The 24,352-nt window shown below is 43.5% G+C and overlaps 1 protein-coding gene across 3 annotated transcripts in view; it reads left to right on the top strand.

Moving 5' to 3' along the window:
* Nucleotides 1–23,225, top strand: part of LOC146057386 (inosine-uridine preferring nucleoside hydrolase-like) — a 51,219-nt gene extending 27,994 nt beyond the window's left edge. The window contains exons 1-6 of one of the 3 annotated variants that reach the window (XM_083168567.1): nucleotides 4,873–4,943; nucleotides 14,363–14,546; nucleotides 18,838–19,017; nucleotides 19,780–19,891; nucleotides 20,145–20,281; nucleotides 22,541–23,225. In XM_083168567.1, the coding sequence (XP_083024693.1) occupies nucleotides 14,364–14,546; nucleotides 18,838–19,017; nucleotides 19,780–19,891; nucleotides 20,145–20,281; nucleotides 22,541–22,849 (921 nt within the window). In that variant the 5' untranslated portion in view covers nucleotides 4,873–4,943; nucleotide 14,363 and the 3' untranslated portion in view covers nucleotides 22,850–23,225. Of the gene's footprint in view, nucleotides 1–4,872; nucleotides 4,944–14,362; nucleotides 14,547–18,837; nucleotides 19,018–19,779; nucleotides 19,892–20,144; nucleotides 20,282–22,540 lie in introns of those variants that run through there. The other 2 variants (XM_083168564.1, XM_083168565.1) reach the window with 2 other exon arrangements.
* Nucleotides 23,226–24,352: the final 1,127 nt, after the last annotated feature.

The raw sequence follows: 24,352 nt of genomic DNA, 5'->3' as shown, positions 1-24,352 counted from the left end.
AGATCCGCAAGAAACTTCTTTCCATCACCTGAACAATCCAATCAAAGCGAATGCAATCCCAATATCAACAGCCAAACAACGTGTCCCTACTTGGCGACCTGACCACCATAGTCATAGCTAGAAATGGAATTCATGTAATGTCTTTATGTAATATATGTAATGTCCCCCCCCCCCCTTCATCCCTGCTTGATGCCGCACTGTAATCCACAAAACATTCCTAGTGTACGCAAGCATACATGGCAAATAAAGTTGATTCTATTCTATCTATTACATTGAGTCCCTCAACAGGACCCCCAGTCTCTCTCTAGTCTTATTATTTCGCCTTTTGTGTTTCTTTATTCACTTATATACCTAAAAAAAGTTTTGCCTCCTTTACCCACTTACTGGGCAATTTTCTCCACTGCGTGTGCCTTTGCACTTCTGATTACCTTCTTAGTCTCCTTCTGTCTAGCAAGATACAGCTCTTTGCACATATACAGTGTCCCCTGGGACCCCTGGGACATTCGGCAGCTAAAAATCCTGAAAAAGTTCAGTTGACCATGGTCCCACTGATTACCCGCTGGTGTCTAAATAGCATTACTGCCGCACTAGCGGCTGCCGACTATCTTAAGAGGTCTAACTCGACAAGATCGACTAAGGGTGGTCGACCATAACATAGTTGATCTACACCCGCTAAAACAAAACTCTTTCATAAACGACATTGGCTTCTTTTTCCATGTGTTTTTCCTAACCCTTTTGATACAAAGTTTTGTTGCCTTCGGTATTGTACTTTAAAAAATTTTCCACCTCTCCTGCCCTCTTGAGTTCCTCCATTCTGCCAAAGCATTGCTTACACATTTTCCCAAGCCTACAAAATCAGACTTCCTAAAATCTAGCGCTTATGCAGGGGCGGATTGGCCCTGGCGGGAAACCGGGTCGTTTCCAGGTGGGCCGGCCTACAATAGGCCAAAAACGGCCGCTCTCCACTGTGTTTTGGACGCGGACCGTATTGTTAGAACAGCCATAGCATTTTGCCCTAATCAAAAATGGCAGAGGGAGGGCTGCTGCTCATGTTCAGAAGCACGCAGCTCCTCCCATGATGCACACAGCCACAAGCAAGCCGGGATCATGCAGCCTCCACCAGACGAAGGGGAGGGAGAAGATCCACCCCTCCCATGAACAGTGCCCCGCATCAATTTTACTGTGCTATGCATTTTTGACTGTACAATGGTTCTATACAATTTTTCTTCCAGCTTGCGATGCAATGTGCACTTGGATGCATGCGATGCAATGCGATAAACCCATGTTTGTAATGTTAATTTTCAGATGTAGTCTAAAAAGTACGTGCAGCACGTACTTTTTTAGACATACAATATCGGGCTCCCGGGAATGTGCATCACACACACAAGCCCATAAACACCACCCGATAATTGTACATAAGATGCGTTTTGTACTTAAAAAGTACAAAACGCATTCGATAATTGATGCGTCTGTGGGCACCTTAAGTGCTTAAGTAGCACTTAACGCTAGTAAATGGACTTTTTACGTTTTGCAGTAATGTATGAAAGGGTCTTTTAACGTCCCCCTGAGGCAGCCCTGAACGTTAAGTTCAGTCGCTGTCCTCTTGTTTGAACATATACGCTTTAACGTCGCAGGCAATGTATTATTGCCTTCCCCGATGTTAAGCCCGATTTTCCTCTTCGCCAGCCACAGGCTGGCATTAGTTTTTTTTTTAACTCCTCCCCCCCCCCTCCTTCGATCCGCCACAATGCCGACAATTGTTTCTCCTGAAAAAATTCAGCTCCTCAGCATGCTGACACCGGCTTCCCTGCACCTCTCCCCCCTTCCATTTGTTTTGTTTTCCCTTTGGGGGAGAGCTCAGGCAATCATCGGCTGCCCGGTCTTTTGAATATGATTTCTCACAACTCTCCCGCCGCGTCCCCGCTCTCTTGGGGACCCTGCGGCGCAGTGTATTAAATCAGTGGGGTCCCTACAGTGCACTGTAAATAATTAGTTATATCCACCGGGCTATCTTGCGGGATCGGAGAGCTAGGGGGAGGGGGGGGGGTTGGGTTGAAAGCAGCAGGGACCCCCCAAAAAATGGAAGGGGGGACTGGAGCGGGGCAGTCGGCGGCGCCAGGATACTGACAGTAGAGTCATGTTTCGGCATTCTGATGGGATCGCAGCATGGACCGAAAAATATACTGCGCCGCAGGGACCCCCAGAGAGTGGGAACGCAGCGGGGGAATTGAAATAAATCCTATTCAAAAGACTGGGCAGCCACTGATTGGCTGAAAGAAGACGATAAACTGGGATTGTAAATAAAGCAATTAAAGACAAGAGGTGAGTTAACGATTAACGTTACTCACTAACATCAGCTTAATACATTAGGGTGAAACCAGTCCCTGCATCTGAACGTTATGCTAGGAGAAGTGGGAAACGTTAAAATACAAACGTTAAGGGCAGATTGATACATCTACCCCAATATTTGAACTTTCACATCAGTCCCTGCCCCAGTGGAGCTTACAATCTATATTCCCTACCACATGTACACACACAGACATTCTAGGGTTAATTTTGTTGAGAGCCAATTAGCCTTCCAGTATATTGTTGGATTGTGGGAGGAAACCGGAGTATCCGGAGGAAACCCTCGCAAGTACGGGGAGAATATACAAATCTGCACAGTTAGGGCCATGCTGGGAATCGAACCCATGACATCAGTGCTGTGAGGCAGTATTGCTAACCATTACACAATCCGTACTGTGCAATGTCTGCATTTTGTGTATAAATGTCTGACCTTGACCATCTAAATACAGTTTGCCCTAAATGCAACAGAGATGATATTTCTCTCTCATCATTGTACATCTACAGTGTTGCTCTGCAAATATCTGCACTGGCTCCTCATTTCGTCAATGATTCAAGATTCTTACCCTCCCCTTTGTATAGAGTATGTCTTATCTTACCTCTGTGGTCTGCCTCTTCTCTAATTTCTTCTCTTTTTTTGTAACAACGCCCCCCCCCCCCCCCGTTCCTGTATGCTCCTGGAAAAGTGGGTGTGGCCTCGTAAAATGGGCATGGTCTCTTCAGAAAAGTGGGAGTGGTCTCGAATACAGGCATGTAAACAACCTAATACCTATATATTACTCATCACATCCAGTACCCATACATTACTATACATCGCATCAAGTACCTGTACATTACTAAGCATCAATCCTAGCACATATCCATTACTATGCATCACCCACATATTACTATGCATCACACCTAGTACCCATACTTTATGCAGCAGGAGGCACGGCATCATGCTCCTGGCCTCTGGGGAGAGGAGGGAGTCGGCGGTGCCCCCTCCCTTAAAGCGAAGTCTATGCAGAGACTGAGATGACAGAGCAGCCCTGCCCGTTTACAGCCTGAAGGGATCTCCGAAAGAGTACCAGCCCGTGGAGGACTAGCACCTCCCAGCCGGTGAGAAGCGCTGCCCAGCCACTTGTGTATTGACAGTGGCCCTGTTCATCACCGCCGCCCACAAACCCGACACAAGGGACTGCTGGAGCTGCCTCCTCCTGTGTATTGACGGCGCTGCCACTGCCTGGCCTGCAGGCTTCGGGCCGTGGCAACGCTGGGCCTGCGAAGGCTGTGGAGGCTTTTGCACTCACCCGTTCCCAGGAGAATCCCAGAATCCGGGAGACTGGAAAAGCCTCCTGGAGGGTTGCCACCAAATCCGGGAGAATCCCGGAAATCCGGGAGAGGTGGCACCTACCTCAAACCCACCCTGAAGGGTTTCCAGCAGCACCTGATCAGACTATTCCCCAACCTAGTTCTAACTTCACTATAGCCCAGGAGCATAGGCAAATCTAAGGGGTGGTCCAGGGGTGAACCCCAGCCACATAAAATTTTAAGAAATTACAGCCGGGCAGAGAGAGCTGTGCACTGTCCAGCTGTTCAGTCTAAGGGAATTGCTCGTTGCCAAAAAAAGCTGGACGCACCTAATTGAAAGAAATTGCAGCCGGTCAGAGAGCGCTGTGTGCTGCCCTTCTGTAGTCTAAGCAGTGGCATCAATATTTTCAGTTCTCCCTCTGGATCACCGGAGGTCAATCGGGAGCAGCATTGGTGGAATTGGTAGCCGCTCCTGATTTGCTGCCAGACCTCAGCGGGAGAACTGAAAATATCAATACTCCTGCTTAGACTACAGCCAGGCAGCACACAGCACTTTCTGCCCAGCTGTCCATTCTTTAAATTAGATACGTCCAACGACTGTCTCACTCCCCCTTGGCAACGAGCAATTCCCTCCCCCCCTTGGCAACGAGCTATTCCCCCCCCCCCCCCGATGGCAACGAGCATTTCCCTCCCCCCCTTGCCAGCAAGTAATCCCCCCCGGCAATATGAGCAATTTCACTCCCTCTTGGCAATAGGCATGTATTCCCCCTTGGCATCGAGCATGAAGCCTCCTTGGCATTGAGCATGAATCCCCTAACAATGAGCACGTAGGTGAGCGGCACTTATGTGTCAAATATGTAATGGGCATTACGGTTTGTAATATAGTATGTAATGGGCATCATGATGTGTGACACAATGTGTAATGGGCATTATGGTGTGTGGCCTTATGTGTATTTGGCATTACAGCATGTGGCTTTATGTGTAATGGGTATTACGGAGTTTGCTAAAATGTGTAATGGGCATTACGGTGTGTGGTCTAAAGTGTAAACCCACGCCCCTTTTTGTAATGCCACGCCTCCTTCCCATGAGAAGAATTGGGGCATCTCCCACCAAGAACTTATGTTATGTACTGTACAATAAGAGAAAAGATCTTAGCTCATGACACTTTACTACAATGTCTTTGGTAGTACACCGCATTTACCCCTCGAGTGTGCTGTGGCATCAATACTGTTACAAATAGTTTTTGGAGTGTAAACAAGGAAATTAGGATTTCTGCCTTATACATGACATGAGCAGGGAGACAGAACTGGGTGAGTTACACACAAGGTCAGATGAAAATGTAAACAATATATGGACCCCTATTATGTAGGGATATGATATCTCAACTCTTATGAGCAATTTCTGCTGCAGCAACACTTTATGTGCCCACTGATTCAGGTTCTTACACATCAGATGACTCATTTATTGTTCTGCATATGTCCTCCTGTAACCCTTTAGTAATACACTGATTTACTTGATTTGGTTGTTTCCTTGCATAGTATACAAAGGCGTAACTACCATTGGCGCAAGGGGTGCAACTGCTATGGGGCCCAGAGCTGAAGGGGGCCCATCTTTACAGTCTAAGGTATATGTGCTATATTCATTTATTACCAACAGTTGCTAAATAGGGGGCCCATACAAACTTTTGCTATGGGGCCTATGAATGTCTAGTTACGCCTCTGATAGTATAGGCTTCTCCCGGAGAAGAGATTCTTAAAGTAGGCAACCCTGGCCAAATGGCATATGACAGCAGGCCCAGATGCCAGATGCGGTCCCGTGCCTGCGTGTCGAACTGGCTGCAGAAGTGATCTGGAGGATCGCATCCGAGCCATACAGACTTGATTGGGATCCCATGCGATATATTGTATGCAAAAGGACCGCATATCATATATCCATACTTGCCTACTTTTGAAAAGCAATATGAGGGAGATTTTAGATGATAGCAAAATGCAGCGTCGCGCATCATTATATACATAAATATATAGAGATCAGTGGACCGGCACTCTCTGTTTCTGCTGTCGGGGTCAATATGCTTGCCTGGGTGCCTGCTTCAGTGTACCTGTGTTCAGGTGCACCAATGTAGATTGCTGTAGAAAGCGTCACTCCAGGGCTTGTGATCAAATGAACATTTATTGGGTCATTGGGTTAATGCCGTTTCGGGCCTCCTGATGACGGGCTGAGGCCCGAAACGGCGTTGACACAATAAATTTTCACTTGATCACAAGCCCTGGAGTGACGCTTTCTACAGCAATCTACATATATATATATATATATATATATATATATATATATAGAGTGGAAATTTTAAAGTCGGAGTATGTAAAAAAACAGAGGATTTTGTTCTGCGCGCGCCGAAGGCACGCACGCTCTGCAAAAGGGGGTGTGGCCACGGGAAAAGGGGCATGTCTTTAAGTGAAGTGTACCACACCACATACCAATTATACACCACACTAGTAGGACTCCTTATACTATCTAGTACTAGTGCCCTTACACATTATGCCACACAGTATGAGACAAAATTCAAGGACAAAGGGACAGGGAGAGTGACATCAGAGAGACCATGGGAACACAGAGAGTGACAGCAGGGACACAGAAACAGCCACATATGTACTGTATATTGGGCATCATGGTATGTGGCATACTGTATGTATAATGAGCAACATGGTGTGTGGCAAATGCTCATTATACATATACCACACACCGTGATGCCCATTATAAATATGCCACACACCGTGACGACCATTATACATATCCAACAGACCGTGATGCCCATTATACATATGCCGCACACCGTGATGCCCATTATACATATGCCACAGACCGTGATGCTCATTATACATATGCCACACCGTGATGCCCATTATAAATATACCACACACCGTGATGCTTATTATACATATGGCACACACCGTGACGACCATTACACATATCCAACACACCGTGATGCCCATTATACATATGCCACACTGTGATGCCCATTATACATATGCCGCACACCGTGATGCCCATTATACATATGCCGCACACCGTGATGCCCATTATACATATGCCACAACGTGATGCCCATTATAAATATACCACACACCGTGATGCTTATTATACATATGGCACACACCGTGACGACCATTACACATATCCAACACACCGTGATGCCCATTATACATATACCACAGACCGTGATGCCCATTATACATATGCCGCACACTGTGATGGCCATTATACATATGCCAAATACTGAGATGGCCATTATACATATGCCAAACACTGTGATGGCCATTATACATAAGCAGAACACCGTGATGCCCATTATAAATATATGCCACACACCGTGATGCCCATTATACATATGCCACAGACCGTGATGCTTATTATACATATGCCACACCGTGACGACCATTACACATATCCAACACAGCGTGATGCTCATTATACATATGCCACAGACCGTGAAGCCCATTATACATATGCCACAGACCGCGATGCTCATTATACATATCCAGCACACCGTGATGCTCCATTATACATATGCCACAGACCGTTACGACCATTACACATATCCAACACACTGTGATGCCCATTATACATATGCCACAGACCGTGAAGCCCATTATACATATGCCACAGACCGTGATGCTTAATATACATACCAAAATACACGGCTCCGGTAGTCAACCACGTGTTCTTGCCAACAGCTGCCTTACTGATTTGAGAAGTTTAGTGATATAGTGGCTTAGACCATGCCCGCCCAAAAAGCAGAAATGACAGAATGACTGTAGTAAGCTATCCCATGTTCATTATTATTTCACATAACAGTAGTCATTGGAACATGACAAACAGGTGACATCTTCAGCTGTATGAAAGCTTGTCAGTGGCACACACTGCAACCTTCATACACTTACACCGCATATATATATATATATAATATATATATACACATACACACTTATACATAAATATATACACCTATACATACATATATATATATATATATATATATATATATATATATATATATATACAAAATGTAGATCCAGACTGCGCACAGCCACAAGCTTCAGAAAATAGGAGTGCGTCCTTGGGTCAGGATGTAGTGCAGCTCTCTCCAAATAAAGCCAGACCTTAGCTTTAATTGTCCCAATCACATGTAGAAAGAAATTGGAGAAAAAGCGCAGATATGAGCAAAGTGTAAAACAAATTTTACTAAAAGTGCAGGCTCAAATACATCATAGATAACAGCAAAAATCTTTAACAATGTGTTCATTGTTAAAGATAGTGACATCTTCCGGACATGCAGGTCAATCTGCCAATATTGGTCATGCACCCATTGTTTAGTGTGGATGCACAATATCGGGGGAAAGTAATCATTTTATATAAATAGCATCTACCTATGTAAGACAGTGGCAGATGAGCCCATATAGTGAAATCATCAGTTGTTTTAGACCACAATGGTTCATAGCTTAATGAATATAGCTGAGAGGGATGTGGGGGAATTTTTATGCCCAGGTAAGTAATCCCATCTATTGGGGCCCATTTAAAAGGGAAGGAATTATCCCAACCTAATTTTGCTTCTGGAAAGGCCAGTGCTTCTGATTCAGTGTAATTTATCTTAAAACCGCCCACTTTTTCAAATTCTGACAGGAGTGGTAACAATATTGGGATCGCCTGTTTCGGGTTAGACATGTATAATAAAAGGTCATCAGCGAATGCGGATACCTTGAGTTCTGTACGTGCTAGCTGGACGTCCTTCCATCCCCTGTTAGCCAGAAAATGTCTAAGAAGAGGGTCCAGGCCCATGTTGAACAACAAGGGGGAAAGTGGACATCCCTGAAGGGTGCCCCTAAATACTGTAGTTGAAAGCAGTTGGTTAGGAATGCAGAGGGAGTGTGGTATAAGGTCTGAAATACGTGAATAAAATCCGAACCGTAGTTTTGTGCCTGAAATAAAGCTGTTAAATATTGCCATGATCTCTCAAGTTACAATCAGACTTAAGGTGCCCATACACTTGTAAGATTTATCTTCAGATCTGGCTGGTTGGAACAAAAACATTGTTATGGATGAGTGACAGTTTGTCAGTTTTCCAGCATTTCCAAGAAAATGGTCAACTGTCATTTGCTCTCATCCATAACCATGCTTTTGTTCCAACCAGACAGATCTGCAGATAAACCTGCGTGTGTATGGCCTTCTTTAGAGTCCAGTCTGACTGAATTGGAATCTAAGAACAAAACTAGTCCCTCCCAGTGCTCTTAAAAAAGTAATCTCGAGTGTCCGTAGTCAACTACAGTAGCAACTTCTAGCTCGCACACAGTCGGCCTTAAATAGAATGCAACAGAAATTCTACCTCTTGGGCAATAGATCAGGTAGGATGTAGACTCCCAACAGGCTAGACGTAGGATTAAATACATATTCTCCCCTACTAAGGAAAAAATCCTAAATCCCAAGGATATCACAAATTAATTTGTACACTACTACTCCTAACTGTATAACTTATACTCTGACCCTATGGCACCTCAGTCTACTATTGCAACTATTTCATCCTTCCTGGACTCGATCCAGCTCCCTACTCTCACCCCTGATCACTTAGTGACGCTTCATGCCCCATGGTCCTCTATGGAAGTTCTGTACGCTATTAAATCTCTACCAAATAACAAAGCACCTGGTCCTGATGGGTTAATTACGGATTTCTATATTACATTTCGTGATCTTCTAACCCTGTATCTGACTGACCTCTTCATGAGCTCTCCTTCCTTGGAACTCTCCCTGCTGAACTGTTAGAAGCACGTATTGTCACTATCCCTATGCCCAGGCATATCCCTATGCCCGGGAAAGATCCTGCTAACTGCCATAATTATCGTCCCATAGTGCTATTGAACTGCAACATTAAATGGTTCACCAAAATGATTGCTGTGCGCATTAATCAATTTCTTCCATTGCTGGTGCACCCAGACCAGATGAATTTTGTGCCAGGGAGACAGTGCTCGGACAATACACAAAGAGTTTTCAACCTGATCACCTCTTTCTCTAAAGATCGAGACCTACTTCTCTTGTCTCTTGATGCAGTAAAAGCATTCAACAGTTTGAACTATATGCTTGAAGTACTCTCTCGATTCAGCTTTAAAGAGCACATTTTAACTTCCATTTTTGCATTACAGTATATAGCTCCCCTACCGTCCAGGTGTTCAGCAATGGATTCTTATCTAACACAATTGCTATCATGAATGGCACCAGACAGGGTTGCCCCCTTTCACCTCTACTATCCGTAACAATGTTAATTTCCCTGGTTTGAAGATTGGCTCGTCCTCCCATAAACTTAGTCTCTTTACAGACAATTTCCTGCTTTTTGTGACCAACCCTACATCACACTAACTTCCCTCTACTCTATTTTAGATGCATACAGCAGAACCTCCTATAAACTGAACACCACAAAAACCGATGCCCTTCCTAATAATCTCTCTTGATCCCTGGCTCACTTGTACTTGACATACCAGTATAACTGGCAAAAGGAATCAATAATATTTAGGCATATTTATCCCTGCCCACTCCTCTGCTGTCTTTTCGGCAAACCTCACGCCCCTCACGACATTAGGTACTTTATCTAAATAGGACAGGGATACTTCTATAAAAAGTAAATCGGGCGCAAATAAGTAATGGTCTCTTTAAGGCCACAGCTAAATATAATTAATTAGGGCTGCTCCCATATGAAAATAAATTCAATATGACAAAATAAATAGGGGTATAGAGAGCGCACTGTGTTGATTTAACACTTTATTAAATATAAAAATAAATAATAATAAAAAGCAATTTAATAGATTATTATTATATATGATATCCACAGCATTTATATTATGAAATTTGTTTATTTAAAACCATACGCCGCTTTAATGCACCTTGAATTGAATATGCCAAGTGGTAACAGGTGGACTATAATTACTTTGGAAAGGTGATTGGCTAACCTGCCTTTTTAAACCGTAAGACCATTATGACACCTGAGCTTCTGAAGAAACCGTCGTGCTTCTAAGACGGAGAAACGCGTCAAGCTAACCATATATCCAGCAAAGCTCTGCTTATTTCATCTCCAATCGAGTTCCAGCCTAACCGACTACCCTCACGGCTTTCCAGTAATTACCGCTGCCCGGCCGTCTGCTGCGAGTGACCTGCGGCGATCTCAACAGCCACGTAACATCAGGCCGGTGTTTGAGCTCCCCTCTCCTCCTTCCATCGATACCTGGTGATTTCAGGTAGGGGGAGACGGACCATCTGCTCCCGACGGTGGCTCACACTACATCTGAGCCCCGCCGGTGGAAGCGGAGGTCAGAGGAATCCTCCCGCAAACCATATTACACCTTGGAGACCTGCTCCCGACGGTGGCTTTCATTACAACTAAGCCCCGCCGGTTGTTAGCGGGCATCGGTGGATTCTTCACAGTTCTCCCTCATTCCATCTCCTAATTCACGGAGCTCAGCGGGACTGGTAACTATATCCGTTTAATAAGACTTATTGATCCAAAAAGCTATTCTAAACTAAATAAGCCTGGACATTGGAGTCTAATATAGACATTTACAAGAGCTGCTATTACTTGGATGGGACTTTATATTAATACATCGATATCCCATAACCTAAATGCTGGATATTTTAGTGTCAAATTGTTTTTAAACTGTATTTTGTGTGTGTGGTATATATTTTGTATCTATTAAATTGCTTTTTATTATTATTTATTTTTATATTTAATAAAGTGTTAAATCAACACAGTGCGCTCTCTATACCCCTATTTACTTTATCTAAATCCTGGCATACAATGTCTCGTGGCTGGGCCTTATGGCTGCGTTCAAAATGTCCCCTCCGTAGACTATGTCTTTGTTCGGCACAATCCCATACAATTTCCCCCCCAAAAAACCCTACAAATGTGAACCTCCCATTTTATCCAAATATATCTGGTCTTCCAAACCCCCCCCCCACTCTGGCTCGCTCCAGAATGGTGCTGCCGAAGGGCCCTGGGTGGAATAAATATTCCTGACCTATACCACTATCAGGAAGCTTGCCTTCTGGCCTCCTTCTAAATATTACACCAATACTGAATAACCGATGGGATGAGTGGATCTTGAACAAGCCTCTGCCCCCACTTGCCAACTTGTTACGGATCCCAAAACCTTTTAGACCAGACCACCTTACCCTGTTCCCATCCACACAAGCATCCCTAAGAATCTGGGATAAACTGTCCCCCACCATGTCCTCTCCGGCGTGCACTATATCCAACATACCCATAACAACTGTAGCGAGGCTAATCCCTAACCTGAATCTGAACAGATGGAAATCTCTTGGTATCTCCCTCTTAAGAGACATTCTAGATAGTTACTTTCTGCTACCCTTCCCCTCTCTACAACAGAAATTCTCCATCCCCTCCTCGGAACACCCTCACTTCATTCAAATTTCACACTGGTGAAAGTCGTTTCCTCCTGCCTCAATCTCTCCAGACACACTCTCACAGACCCTCCTTGCCCGGCCCTTCATATTTGCATCTAGAGGTGATATATCTTTTTAATACAAAATTCTGATAACCCCTGGCGAGTCACCTAAGTCCGGTGCTCATAAGAAATGGGAGATAGACTTGGGCAGAACTCTTTCCCCTGCCCAATGGTGAAAGATTTTCCTATCTTCCTATACCATGTCCAGGTGCCTCAACCACACTGAAATGCACAATAAACTGATAAAAAGACTATACCTGACCCCTGACCGCCTCCACACATTTTGGCCCTCCTGTTACAATATGTGCTGTAGACTACAGTATGTGGTAATGTTGGTCTCATTTTCCATATCTTCTGTTCCTGTCCAGCTATATTACAATACTGGAATGAGGTCTTTGCTTTAATCAATACAGTACTCAGGATGAATGTTTCACTTGACCCTATTTTTAACCTATCTGCCCCCTCACCGAAGTCATTGAAAGTTATCCTTCAAATTAATTACCATTTCCTCATGGAAAGCAAATATATCCAATAGTCCTATAAGGCAGCCTCCCCTCTTGTGCGCAGGCTTCCATGGCACGCGTATGTGACCGATGTCAAAGGAGCCCAATATATCCCAAGATCCTCCCATACCGGCCCACTCCAATTTAGTCTGAATGAAACCCCTAATAACCTAACCGCTGAGATTGTTGATTACCCATAAGGATTTTATGTTTTCTATGTTTCATATTATCTGTATTTATCTCTTATATTGCATTATTGGGTCTCTCAGTACTGACCTCTTGTGATCTACGAAATGTGATTGTTATGTATTGTCGTTCATGTACTTTGATATTTTTACATGTCCTATGGCAAATTCTGGATGTAGCCAAACTACCCCCCCCCCCCCCAATGTACCCCCATATAAAACTGATTTTTCGGTACTTGTTTCCTAGCATGGCGCCCATCGCATGGTATACCATAAGACTAAATATGGTATGCGATGCGATGTTGTACAATAAAAAATTGTATGGCATACAATGCGATGGTATACGATTTTTTTATTGTACAACCCCCCTGATGGGTCCTTACAATGTTAAATGCCCCCCCCCCACTATCAACGCCAACCCGTAGCGTGGCGAGCGCAGCAAGCCTGCGAGGGTCGGCGGTACGCGTCCTCCGACCTTTCCATATCCCCACTATCCACGTCGGCGTGGAGTTGATTTCAGATAGTGTTTTTAGATAGCCACCGAGCCAGAAGCGTGGCGAGCGGACACGGAATACATGTAAAGTAATACGCATCCCCTCGCAGGGCTCGGTGGCTTGCTGTGCTCGTCACACTATCTAAAATCAACTCCACGCCGATGTGGATAGTGGGGGTATGAAAAGGTCGGAGGATGCGTACTGCTGCGCTCGCCACGCTTCGGGTTGGCGTTGATAGTGGGGGTGCATTTAACATTGTAAGCACCCATTAGGGTGCTTATACAATTAAAAATCATATTGGGGGTGCATTTAACATTGTAAGCACCCATTAGGGTGCTTATACAATTAAAAATCGCATTGTATGCGGATATATGGCAATGCGATGGCATAAGATGGAAATCTTGGGCGCCGTGCTAGGTAGTAAGTACCGATTTTTCAATAAAACTTATTGATTAAAATAAAAAATCATGACAAACTCATGTCGCCCTTGTCATGTGTTTACCTTTTTCATGTCAGCCTATTGCATGTTGACCTTTTGGGGTAGACCTATTGACTGTTTATAAAGACACTGAAGATCTATCAACTGGATCCACCTCTATCAGTGGCTACATTTAATGAGAGATAGTAAAACAGCCTCATAAAATGCAATAAAGCCAAATAATAAACCTTTTGTATTCACTTTTGTTGACTTTGCCTCTGGCTGCAAATAACGAGATGGGTCATGTGTTTGGGAGGTTTATTCTGTAAGCACGCAGTCCTAAGTTACACAAAGATCTGATGTGTACGCTCTCACAAGCAGGGCCCCCTCTCCTCTTGTGCTTTTCTTAGAATACAGTATATAGATCTCTGCCACCCTAATCATTGTCCTGTCCTCTGATGCAACTACAGTTATTTACCATCTACTTGTCTTACATTGCCTTGTACTGCAATTTATTTTCTTTCTTTTTTTGCTCATTTATGTATTATTAGGTGCTGCGGAATCCTTACCATATGCTGTAAATAAAGGATAAAAATAATAATGTGAACTACAATGTTATTTCCTGTTACAGGATGGCTAAGAAGTTGCTTCTGGTTGATGTTGACTGTGGAGTGGATGATGCTCAAGCTTTAATGATGGCCTTGGCAGTCCCAGAGGTTGAGATCCTGGGGATAACCTGCTGCTTTGGCAATGCAACCATTGAACATGTTTGCAGGAATGTCCTCCGTGTTCTCCAAGTGTGTAACAGGATGGAGGTAACGCCATACTCTGCAAGACATCATACTCTAGATTTCATATTTGTGTATGTCACTACTGATGACCTGCTCGGCACTAACTGAGTTGCAACCCCCACCCCCACCACCATGTAGCACAAGACAGCTGGTGCAAATATAACATCTTATTCACTCCAAAAAGCATTTTAGTTGCTATCAAATGTGACTGAACTGCTTCATGAAACCGCACGGAGTAATTGGATATGGATATCTGTGTGTGACTAATAGGGCCTACACACATCCGGATTTTGGCCAGAGATATAGCATGCCAGATTTAGCATAGCAGATTTCCTTTGAGCACAAAATCATCTATATTGCTTAGAACGTGCAAAATGTGTCAACGATATGCCTCAGCGATTCTGCTTAGCGATTTAAGCATGCCAGATTCTTCTCAAGCATGGGAAAAAGAAAAAAAAAAACTAATTTAAATAAAAATGGGCAGTTCAAAGGGCTGGGGGATGTCTTGTGGAGTTTGAAGGGGAGAGAAGTCAGGAGAAGTGTTGCAAAGAGTACCTGTTCATAATAGCACCTTACCAGAGTGTTTGCAGTACTTTCTCTTCACTCCTCACCCCTTGAAAAAGATTATTTTTCAAGGGGAGAGAAGTCAGGAGAAGTGTTGCAAAGAGGAACCATACCTGTACATAATTGAACTTAAAATTAACAATAAATAACATTTTGAAATGAAATGACACCATACCGTGTTTTTTATAATTTATTGAAAATAGTATAAAAGTATAAAATTGAACACCACTGGGTTCATCAACAATATCAGGCCGAGAAATGCCTCTGGCCCAAAGACTTTTCAAACAAACAAAGGGATCAGGCCAACAAACTCAGTACAGTATACTAGAGCCAACAGAAGTGATGACTCACAAAATGTGCAAAGAAGAGATAGCAAAGGTAAGGGACAGTCTTCAGTGAAGGACACACAACAGTGACTAATAACGCATCATTCTGGAGTCAGGGCCAAATGACGTATACAAGCAGACATTATAGTCTACACGGAATCGAAAACGCATGGAAGAAAGAGCAATTTTTTCAACGGTTAAAATTTGGAATTTTTTTGTTTTTGAAATTTATAACGGATAATAAACAGCATCGTCCTGTCCTTGTGTACTCGAGAACGCTGAGTACATTCCACTGGACAGACTGCTGGTGGTGGCTGATGTGGGCGGGTTGGGTGAAGGGGCTCCCGTCGTGTTAGCAGGGGCAAGCTGCGGAGGAATTTCCGGCGGATTACTATAGGGTTGGTGGTAGGGATACTGTGGCGAGGGTCCGCAAGATGCGTAATGCATCGGGTCGCGCATTAATTTGAGGTCATCAGGAATGTTTTTATCCTGGGCCCGAATTATTGCGTCGTACACGATGCATTTGAATTTCCAATGGGTGTCGTCATCCATTGAACGCATCTCAGAGTCTACCGTATTTGAAAATTGCCGAATTGAATCAATAGGCTTATTAAGCCTTGCCTCCGCAAATTGAAAAAATTGCTCAGAGCTGCCGGCTACAGATCTTTTGGCTGTCTTCTTCCTCTGCCTAGGTGGTGGCGTTGGCAGGGGGGTAGAGGTCGAGGTTTCCACTTCCTCACACTCTTGATCTGCAGCCGCTGTAGTCTCGGACGTCTCCGCAAACAGCTCCGGAGTAGCATCCTGTAAAATAAAATACGTTAGGACCATGAATAATGATGACATGTCGCATATCTATATGTGTTCAAACTTACCAGATCCTGGCTCTCCTCCTCTTGCCTAATTGGAGGCACAGGATCCATGCTATTCTATTCGATTCTTTCTCCAGCAGGAAGTGCATCTGGTCGTAGTACCATAACGTTGGCTTGTATACGTCATCGGCACCGGCTCCAGAACTCTGCGATTCAGTCACTTTTGCGTGCTCCTTCACAAAGACGGTCCTCAAATTCGCTATCTTCTTCTTCACACATTCCATGGTGGCATCACTTCTGTTGGCTTTAGCATAGGTCAGCAAAGCATTGTAGGCCTGATCCCTTTTCTGTTTGTTTGAAAAGTCTTTGCTGGTAATTTGCCACAGGCATTCATGGGCCCGATAGATGTCAATGAACCCAGTGGTGAATTTTTTGGAAGAATTCTGCTTTGCCATTTCTGTGTGAATAATATGGTATAAAATGTAAATACATAATTAACATATAATTAACATATATACATCCACCATTATGTACATAAACAGTCCAAAGTAGGTCAGCTTACAATCTATTGTCCCTATCACATGTACATGCGCACACATTCACTGTTTTTTTAGGGGGTCTGGTAAGACAATTTACCCCATCATAGACATGCAAGTAAACAACACATGACTAGCTTTTGCAATGTGCCATCACCCCAGAGCAAAACCACATGACTAGCTTTTGCAATGTGCCATCACCCCAGAGCATGCAAGTAAAAACCACATGACTAGCTTTTACAATGTGCCATCACCCCAGAGCATGCAAGTAAAAACCACATGACTAGCTTTTACAATGTGCCATCACCCCAGAGCATGCAAGCAAAAACCACATGACTAGCTTTTACAATGTGCCATCACCCCAGAGCATGCAAGCACAAACCACATGACTAGCTTTTACAATGTGCCATCACCCCAGAGCATGCAAGTAAAAACCACATGACTAGCTTTTACAATGTGCCATCACCCCAGAGCATGCAAGCAAAAACCACATGACTAGCTTTTACAATGTGCCATCACCCCAGAGCATGCAAGCACAAACCACATGACTAGCTTTTACAATGTGCCATCACCCCAGAGCATGCAAGTAAAAACCACATGACTAGCTTTTACAATGTGCCATCACCCCAGAGCATGCAAGCAAAAACCACATGACTAGCTTTTACAATGTGCCATCACCCCAGAGCATGCAAGCAAAAACCACATGACTAGCTTTTACAATGTGCCATCACCCCAGAGCATGCAAGCACAAACCACATGACTAGCTTTTACAATGTGCCATCACCCCAGAGCATGCAAGCACAAACCACATGACTAGCTTTTACAATGTGCCATCACCCCAGAGCATGCAAGCACAAACCACATGACTAGCTTTTACAATGTGCCATCACCCCAGAGCATGCAAGCAAAAACCACATGACTAGCTTTTGCAATGTGCCATCACCCCTCTCCAAACTTGCGCTGGGGGCAGCGGGCATCACATAACACCCTCACCCAGAAGCATGCTTTATTTTATAACATTGGTGGCACAGTGGTCGCCTCACATCAACCCCAAACATCATTGTGCCCATATTCTTGCGCTGGGGGGGCAGCGCGCGGCGGGTGCAGCGCGCATCACGTGACACCCTCACCCAGAAGCATGCTTTATTTTATAACATTGGTGGCACAGTGGTCGCCTCACATCAACCCCAAACATCATTGTGCCCATATTCTTGCGCTGGGGGGGCAGCGCGCAGCGGGTGCAGCGCGCATCACGTGACACCCTCACCCATAAAGTTTACATTGGTGGCACAGTGGACCCCTCTCATTACCACCCCACCCCACCTGTGATCAGTGCGTTGGTGGTGCATAGTGGAGAGCATAGTACTTACCAGCTCCGGAGGGTTCACAGCGCGTGGTGTCTGACAGCAGCAGCATGTGCAGAATGGAGAGGAGGGCTTCAGGGAGTGTCCAGATGAGCAAAATCGGTGGTCACTTAAGCACAAAAAAAAGACACCACACAAAAGGCGCCCGATATGCAGGGTCTTGCTAAACGATTTTGCTAGATTGATGGGACATGCTCATTCTTCTTCTTAATGCGATTTAGACGCGCGGGGCTGCGCATCTATATCGGTTTAGCCCCCACACACACACACCGATGTATGCTTAGTTTCTAAGCGACCTTGCTAAATCGCTTAGAAAATGGCACAAAATCGGCATGTGTGTAGGCCCCATAAGTCTGAATTTGTGCACAAAGTTAAATGGAAAAAATGTAGCACTTTGTATACAGATCGGTTGCATACATATACTGTGGCAGAGTGAAAGATTAAGACCACTGAGATGTGCAGTGAGGGTAGAGATATTTAGGATGTAGATCAGGCATGTCCTGTTGTGAAACTACACATCCCAGCATGCCTTGCAATAATGTTAACATTCCCTAATAGCAAAACTGTTAAAGGCATGATGGGACTTGTTGTTTCACAATAGCTGGAGGGCCATAGTTTGGACATGTCTGGTGTAGACACAGATTACAAAGAAGAATGTGAGGAAAGATTGCAGAAGTATTGGGAAATAAATGAATGTAGTCTTGTTTAATTGCCAGATACCAGTGTTTCGTGGTGCATCTCATTCACTTTTGGGAGAGAAAAATCCTGTGTTTTCCCATTTTGGAGGTGATGGTTTGGGAGATGTAGGTGATGAAAACAGCCCAGGCCTGGAGCACTTACAGAAGGAAGATGCAGTGCATGCTCTTATAAGGATAATAAACCAGCACGAAGGCCAAGTAAGAGATTGTCATTTTGATCTTATAAAAGGAAAATAATTTACAGGAAAATAAGTTAACACCGGAGAGCAGTGATTGGGATGTGGTACAGCCACAACCAGGTGGGAGTTGGATGCAGGTTACATAGATGTAGGTATGGTTTGTCATGTTATATAACACGGATCTCCATTATCAGAGCTTCTTAAAGAATTTAGAGTAATTTTATTTTATAAGTGTGAGCTTTTAGAAGTGAGATTATTCCAATAGCAACCAATCAGATTCTATATATCTAGCATCTGCTAGGATAATTGCTAGAATCTGATTGGTTGCTATGGGCAACATCTCACTTCTAAAAACTCACACTTTAAATTTACCTCTTATAGTCTAGGGGGCTTATACACAGGGCAACACTGCTGAGCGATCTGAGCAATGTAGATCACACCGTGCTGCGCAGCGACATGTAAGCACTGTGTGCTGAGCGATCGGTCAGGGCCAGTGTTCTCCGGTGAGAGCACTGGCCCTCACCAGCGATTAACTAGATTTATCCAGCATGCTGGATATTAATCTTCGGGCGATAGTGACGCGCAGGGCCGTGCATCGCTATAGCCCCAACACATAGAGTGATGCAGGGGGCATTTTCTAAGCAATCTAGTGAGATTACTTAGAAAATGTCCTGAAATTGCCCCGTGTGTAGGCCCCGTCTTCACTTGTATGGAAGTTTTAATTATATTAAAAGCCCAAAATAATCATATATATTTAATTTATTATTTTTGTAAACACAAGGTCTGTCTAGTAGCTCTGGGGCCCTTGACTAATTTGGCCTTGGCAGCAAAACTGGATCCTACTCTTCCAAAGAAGATTAACAAGCTGTTCATAATGGGAGGAAATCTGGAAGGTAAAGTACTTTATGGACTAAACTAACCTACAGGACAGTCGTCTGCTTACATTTTTCATAAATAAAATCTGAAACTCCTAGGACTTGCCTAATACAGACTTGTCTTTGTAAATGATCAGACTAACTTCTGCCGAAATTATTTTTGCTGTTTCTTTATTCGCACGTCATTAAATCTTTGCTCACATCTCTCATTATTATAATCTTTTAAAAAATAATTAAAAAGTGATGTGATGTTCTTTTTCTTGTGCTTCAGGCAGAGGAAACAGGACAGTATGTGCAGAATTTAATTTCTACCTGGATCCAGAAGCTGCTTACATTGTAACAAATGAATTTACCTGTCCTACATTTATTGCTGCCCTGGAGTTCACCCATGAAAACAGCCTCACAACGGTATGATTTCGCAGATCTCTATAGCATTGGGTCACTCTTTGTGGTGATATAACATAATTCTGGTGAGTTCTCAAACAGTAAACAGAGAATTAGAGTTATATTCAATGCGGTGTTAGCGAGCTATGATGACGAGCAGTGCCTATTACTCGCCATCATAGACCGCCCTCAGTATTCAAACCCCCCCTACACTTGCTGTTTCCAAAAAGCAAGGTAGAAACGACAAGTGCGGCTATCAAAATGGCAAGGCTCGAGGCTATATGCCGTTCGGGGGAATCCCGGCACACAGAATAGGGTGAGCTGCCTGCAAGGGGGTTAAATGGTGAGGATGGCTTGTTTTCCGCATTGAACATACTCCTAAAGTAAGGCTGGCTTCACATCAGAACAATGTGTACCCCAGCTGCCGGCATGACCTACTGTACATGGCGATATATTGCGCCACCCATACAAAGTAGCAGTGAACGATGGAATAATGTATCATTGTGCAGAACACCCAATGGGGCAGTCTGAAGAATGACGTGAAAAAGCGCAATCTGCCGTACAAATGAACACCTATGGACAATATATTGTTAGATATCACGTCTAATGTGAACCCGGTGAAACTGGACATTTAATCTATGTAAATTTAATACCTTGAAACCTCATGTTTCTACTGGTCAGTTTCTTCATTATAAACACACATATATAGTCTATTTAGGGAACACATTAGGGAAAACTTATGGAAACATCATATAATACTTTTCTGAATAAATGCTTCTGCTGTGGTGTCAGATGATTTGAGGATGGGTTGTAGATCCCTGTTAGAAGATGCAATATTGTATATTCCATTATAGTAGTTCCCAACCTCAAGTACTATAATATAATTACAATAGTTTAAGGGACAAGTAGAACATTAATGGATATTTTATCATGTTACTGGGAACATGACCAGGCCTGCAAAGAAGTAAAAATGTGACAAAGCAGCTAAATAATTAAACTACTGCAATCTTGAGTTTGATTTATAACCCAACACAGAAGAGGTTAAAATAAAATTCTGTCAAATTTTAACATCTGCCAAATACAATTAAATAATCTGGTTTAATAATCATACAGAGCAGTGCAGTGCCAGAAAGTCAGGCAGCACACAGTACAACTAAGAAAACATTTACGGAGTAACAGATAACACTTACCAAAGCTTTCTGAGCAAAGTGTATTGTTAGCAAAATAAAGACGGATTTATGTTTGGAACACATTAGCATTACACAGACTGCTTTGAGCAATATACTGTACCTAAGCTTTTATTAAAAAAGTTTTACATCTTCCATGTACAGCAATCTTAAACTTTGGAAAATTGTTGGAATTCGTTCTTTTACTACTCCTTAGGCTTAGTACTTGTTCTCTTTAAAGCTAGCTATATACCACTGTGATGTATTGCAGCAGTGTATGGCCATCTGATCCCCCAAGAGCCACTGGGGAAGGATAGAATACGGTCCTTTCATGTGTGATGTATCGCATGCGACCCTTCTTCCCAGCTGCTGGGAGGGGGGCTGGACCTCAGACTCAGGTGTCAAAATCAAATCGTATTTTTAAAAAAAGCTAATAAATTTGTGGCAGTTCGCAACAACGATCATATACTGTTTTTTAAGGTATTTGGTATATTACACAGGTCCAATGCACTCGGGACCACGCATCGGACCCTATGTACAACAAAAGCATCTGATTTGGGCAGATTTATGGTTCCAATCCTTCGGGAAGGGTGAAATAGGACCAAATCGCTGTAGTGTACAGGGGCCTTAAGTGTTTGGGCATACATGTTTATACACATAGTACACACACACTAATGTGTTACAACACATTTCTTCTGATGTTAAACAAATGGGGTTTCCCAATACATTTTCATGTGCCTGCAAAAAAACGAAACTCATTCTAGTCCTCCCAGACAAATGATAGAGGTCATACACACTGAACAATAACATGTGGCCTGAGAACATACAGTATAAGTGGATTTGACTGCATGACAACAGGGGTAGTCGTGAACATCCTGCGGGAGCATCGTTAACGATTTTGTGCATACACACTAGAAAATATGCATTATATTAACAATATCGTTATCGCATAGAGTTTTAAAAAAATTACAAAGTGTGCACCAGGCTTATAATACTATAATAGATCTTATGTATGCTGCACAAATAGTCTGGCAATACTGAAAGCTTGAAAATCTATGTTGTATTGAATAACTATTACGTAATTTGAGTGCTTAAACAGTTTCTCCCTTTTTTTTAGGAGTTTTTAAAAAACTGGGTAAGCCAGGACACTGTGAAGGCCAAGTTTATGAAGAAAGTCACAGGCAGCTGGCCTCAGAGAAATCATTTTGTACCCTATGACTCCTATGCAATGGCTGCAGCACTAGATGAGAGTATCGTCACAGAGTACATACAATGTGCAGTCAGCGTCGAACTACATGGTGGATTTACAAGAGGGATGCTGGTCCTGGACACAGAGGATAAGTGGAAGAAAGAGCATAACACTATGCTGATGAAGAAATGTAACCTAGAAAAATTTAAAGAACTGCTGTGGTCTGCACTGCTTTAGGAAGCCAACACTTCACTAACAAAAGGAACTATTTTATTTTCACCATTTAGTAATAAAATAAACTTTTCTGCATGCATTTATCTTGCCTCTTATTTATGTGGCCATCACTCAGACAAACCAGTCCGGGATTATTTTCCATGTCGCAGGACATCAATCTCCTCTTAGACATTTTTGTCTCAATCAGTTCCTGCAGAACTCTTTTCTATATATATGTTTATATGGTCTGCCCATCTCTCCGCAGACTTGTCTCAACTCAGGACGAAATGAGAATCCAACTTGGATCTAGTAAATGGCGAGTCCTGGAAACTGGCCTTGGTGAGGAGCACAAGAGGGTATAAGGTACTTGTGTTATAACTGGACGCCCGATTTTGAGATCTGGTTGGAAAAAATTGCATCGCACGCAACCAAATCGCATGCGATGCGATCGACGCAATTTTCCATAGGATTCAATGTTAAAATGGTCCTGTTCATTTCCCCAATATCCAAGTGGGCATAGAGTTGATTTTATATAGCGTGGCGAGCACAGCGAGCCCGAAGCATGGCGAGTGCAGCAGAATACATTAAGTAATCCGCGTCCCCTCGCGGGGCTCGCCACGCTATATAGAATCAACTCTATGGCCACTTGGATAGTGGGGAAATGAACAGGACCATTTTAACATTAAATCCTATGGAAAATCGCGTTGATCGCATGCGATCGACACGATTTTACTGCAAAATCGCGTCGCATCTGATTGTATGCCTTAAGTTAAGGCATACAATCAAATAAACTGGGCATCCAGATATTACACAAGTACCGAGTATAATGCTTCATTAAATTCAGAAGCAGGACATCGCTCAACCCTGTAAGCTCAGAGATTTGGTGGTAGGGCTAAAAATACCTAAATGCCAAATGCTACAGAGCACTTTTTTGTACCTTTTATGGTCCTCCCCTATAGTCCTTTGTATGCTAGCCAAGGTGGGTACTACCCATTCTTGGATGGCCCGGTATTTCCTGCATGGCTTTCCTCAGTTAATATTACATGAATTATGAGCGATTTCTCTCTCTCTTATACAGACGGAGCCGCCTTTATCTATACCGCTCTCGGTGCACCATTCGAATGAGGCACACTGAGAAAGGGATGCGCGTGTATGTGAGATGCTCACGCGCTCCATTTGCAGCAATGGACATTCAAGCATGTGAGACAATCACGCATCCCCATCTCGGCGAACAGCGCATCGAGACGAATTGCTATGGCAAGCAGACTGGCTAGATAAGTGCGGCTCCATCTTTAATTCTGAAAGTAAATTTGAGTGTGTTTGGGATAGGTGGCAGCAATCAAGGTATGCAAGGGAAGTGGTCTCAGATTTTGCTGCTTTCATGGCTGTAGGTCAGTGACTACATTGTGTTTGCATTGTCAAATTCCATACTCCAGGTACCTAGTTAATGTATACATTTTTCAGGATGCAGTTAACATCTCAGCAGATAGGACGCTGGCAGTCAAAATACTGATGGCGGCATCCCGG

Source organism: Crinia signifera, chromosome 2, assembly GCF_055691185.1.
Source record: "Crinia signifera chromosome 2, ASM5569118v1, whole genome shotgun sequence".
Taxonomy (NCBI): Eukaryota; Metazoa; Chordata; class Amphibia; order Anura; family Myobatrachidae; genus Crinia; species Crinia signifera.
This window is presented reverse-complemented; position numbering and strand designations above follow the sequence as displayed.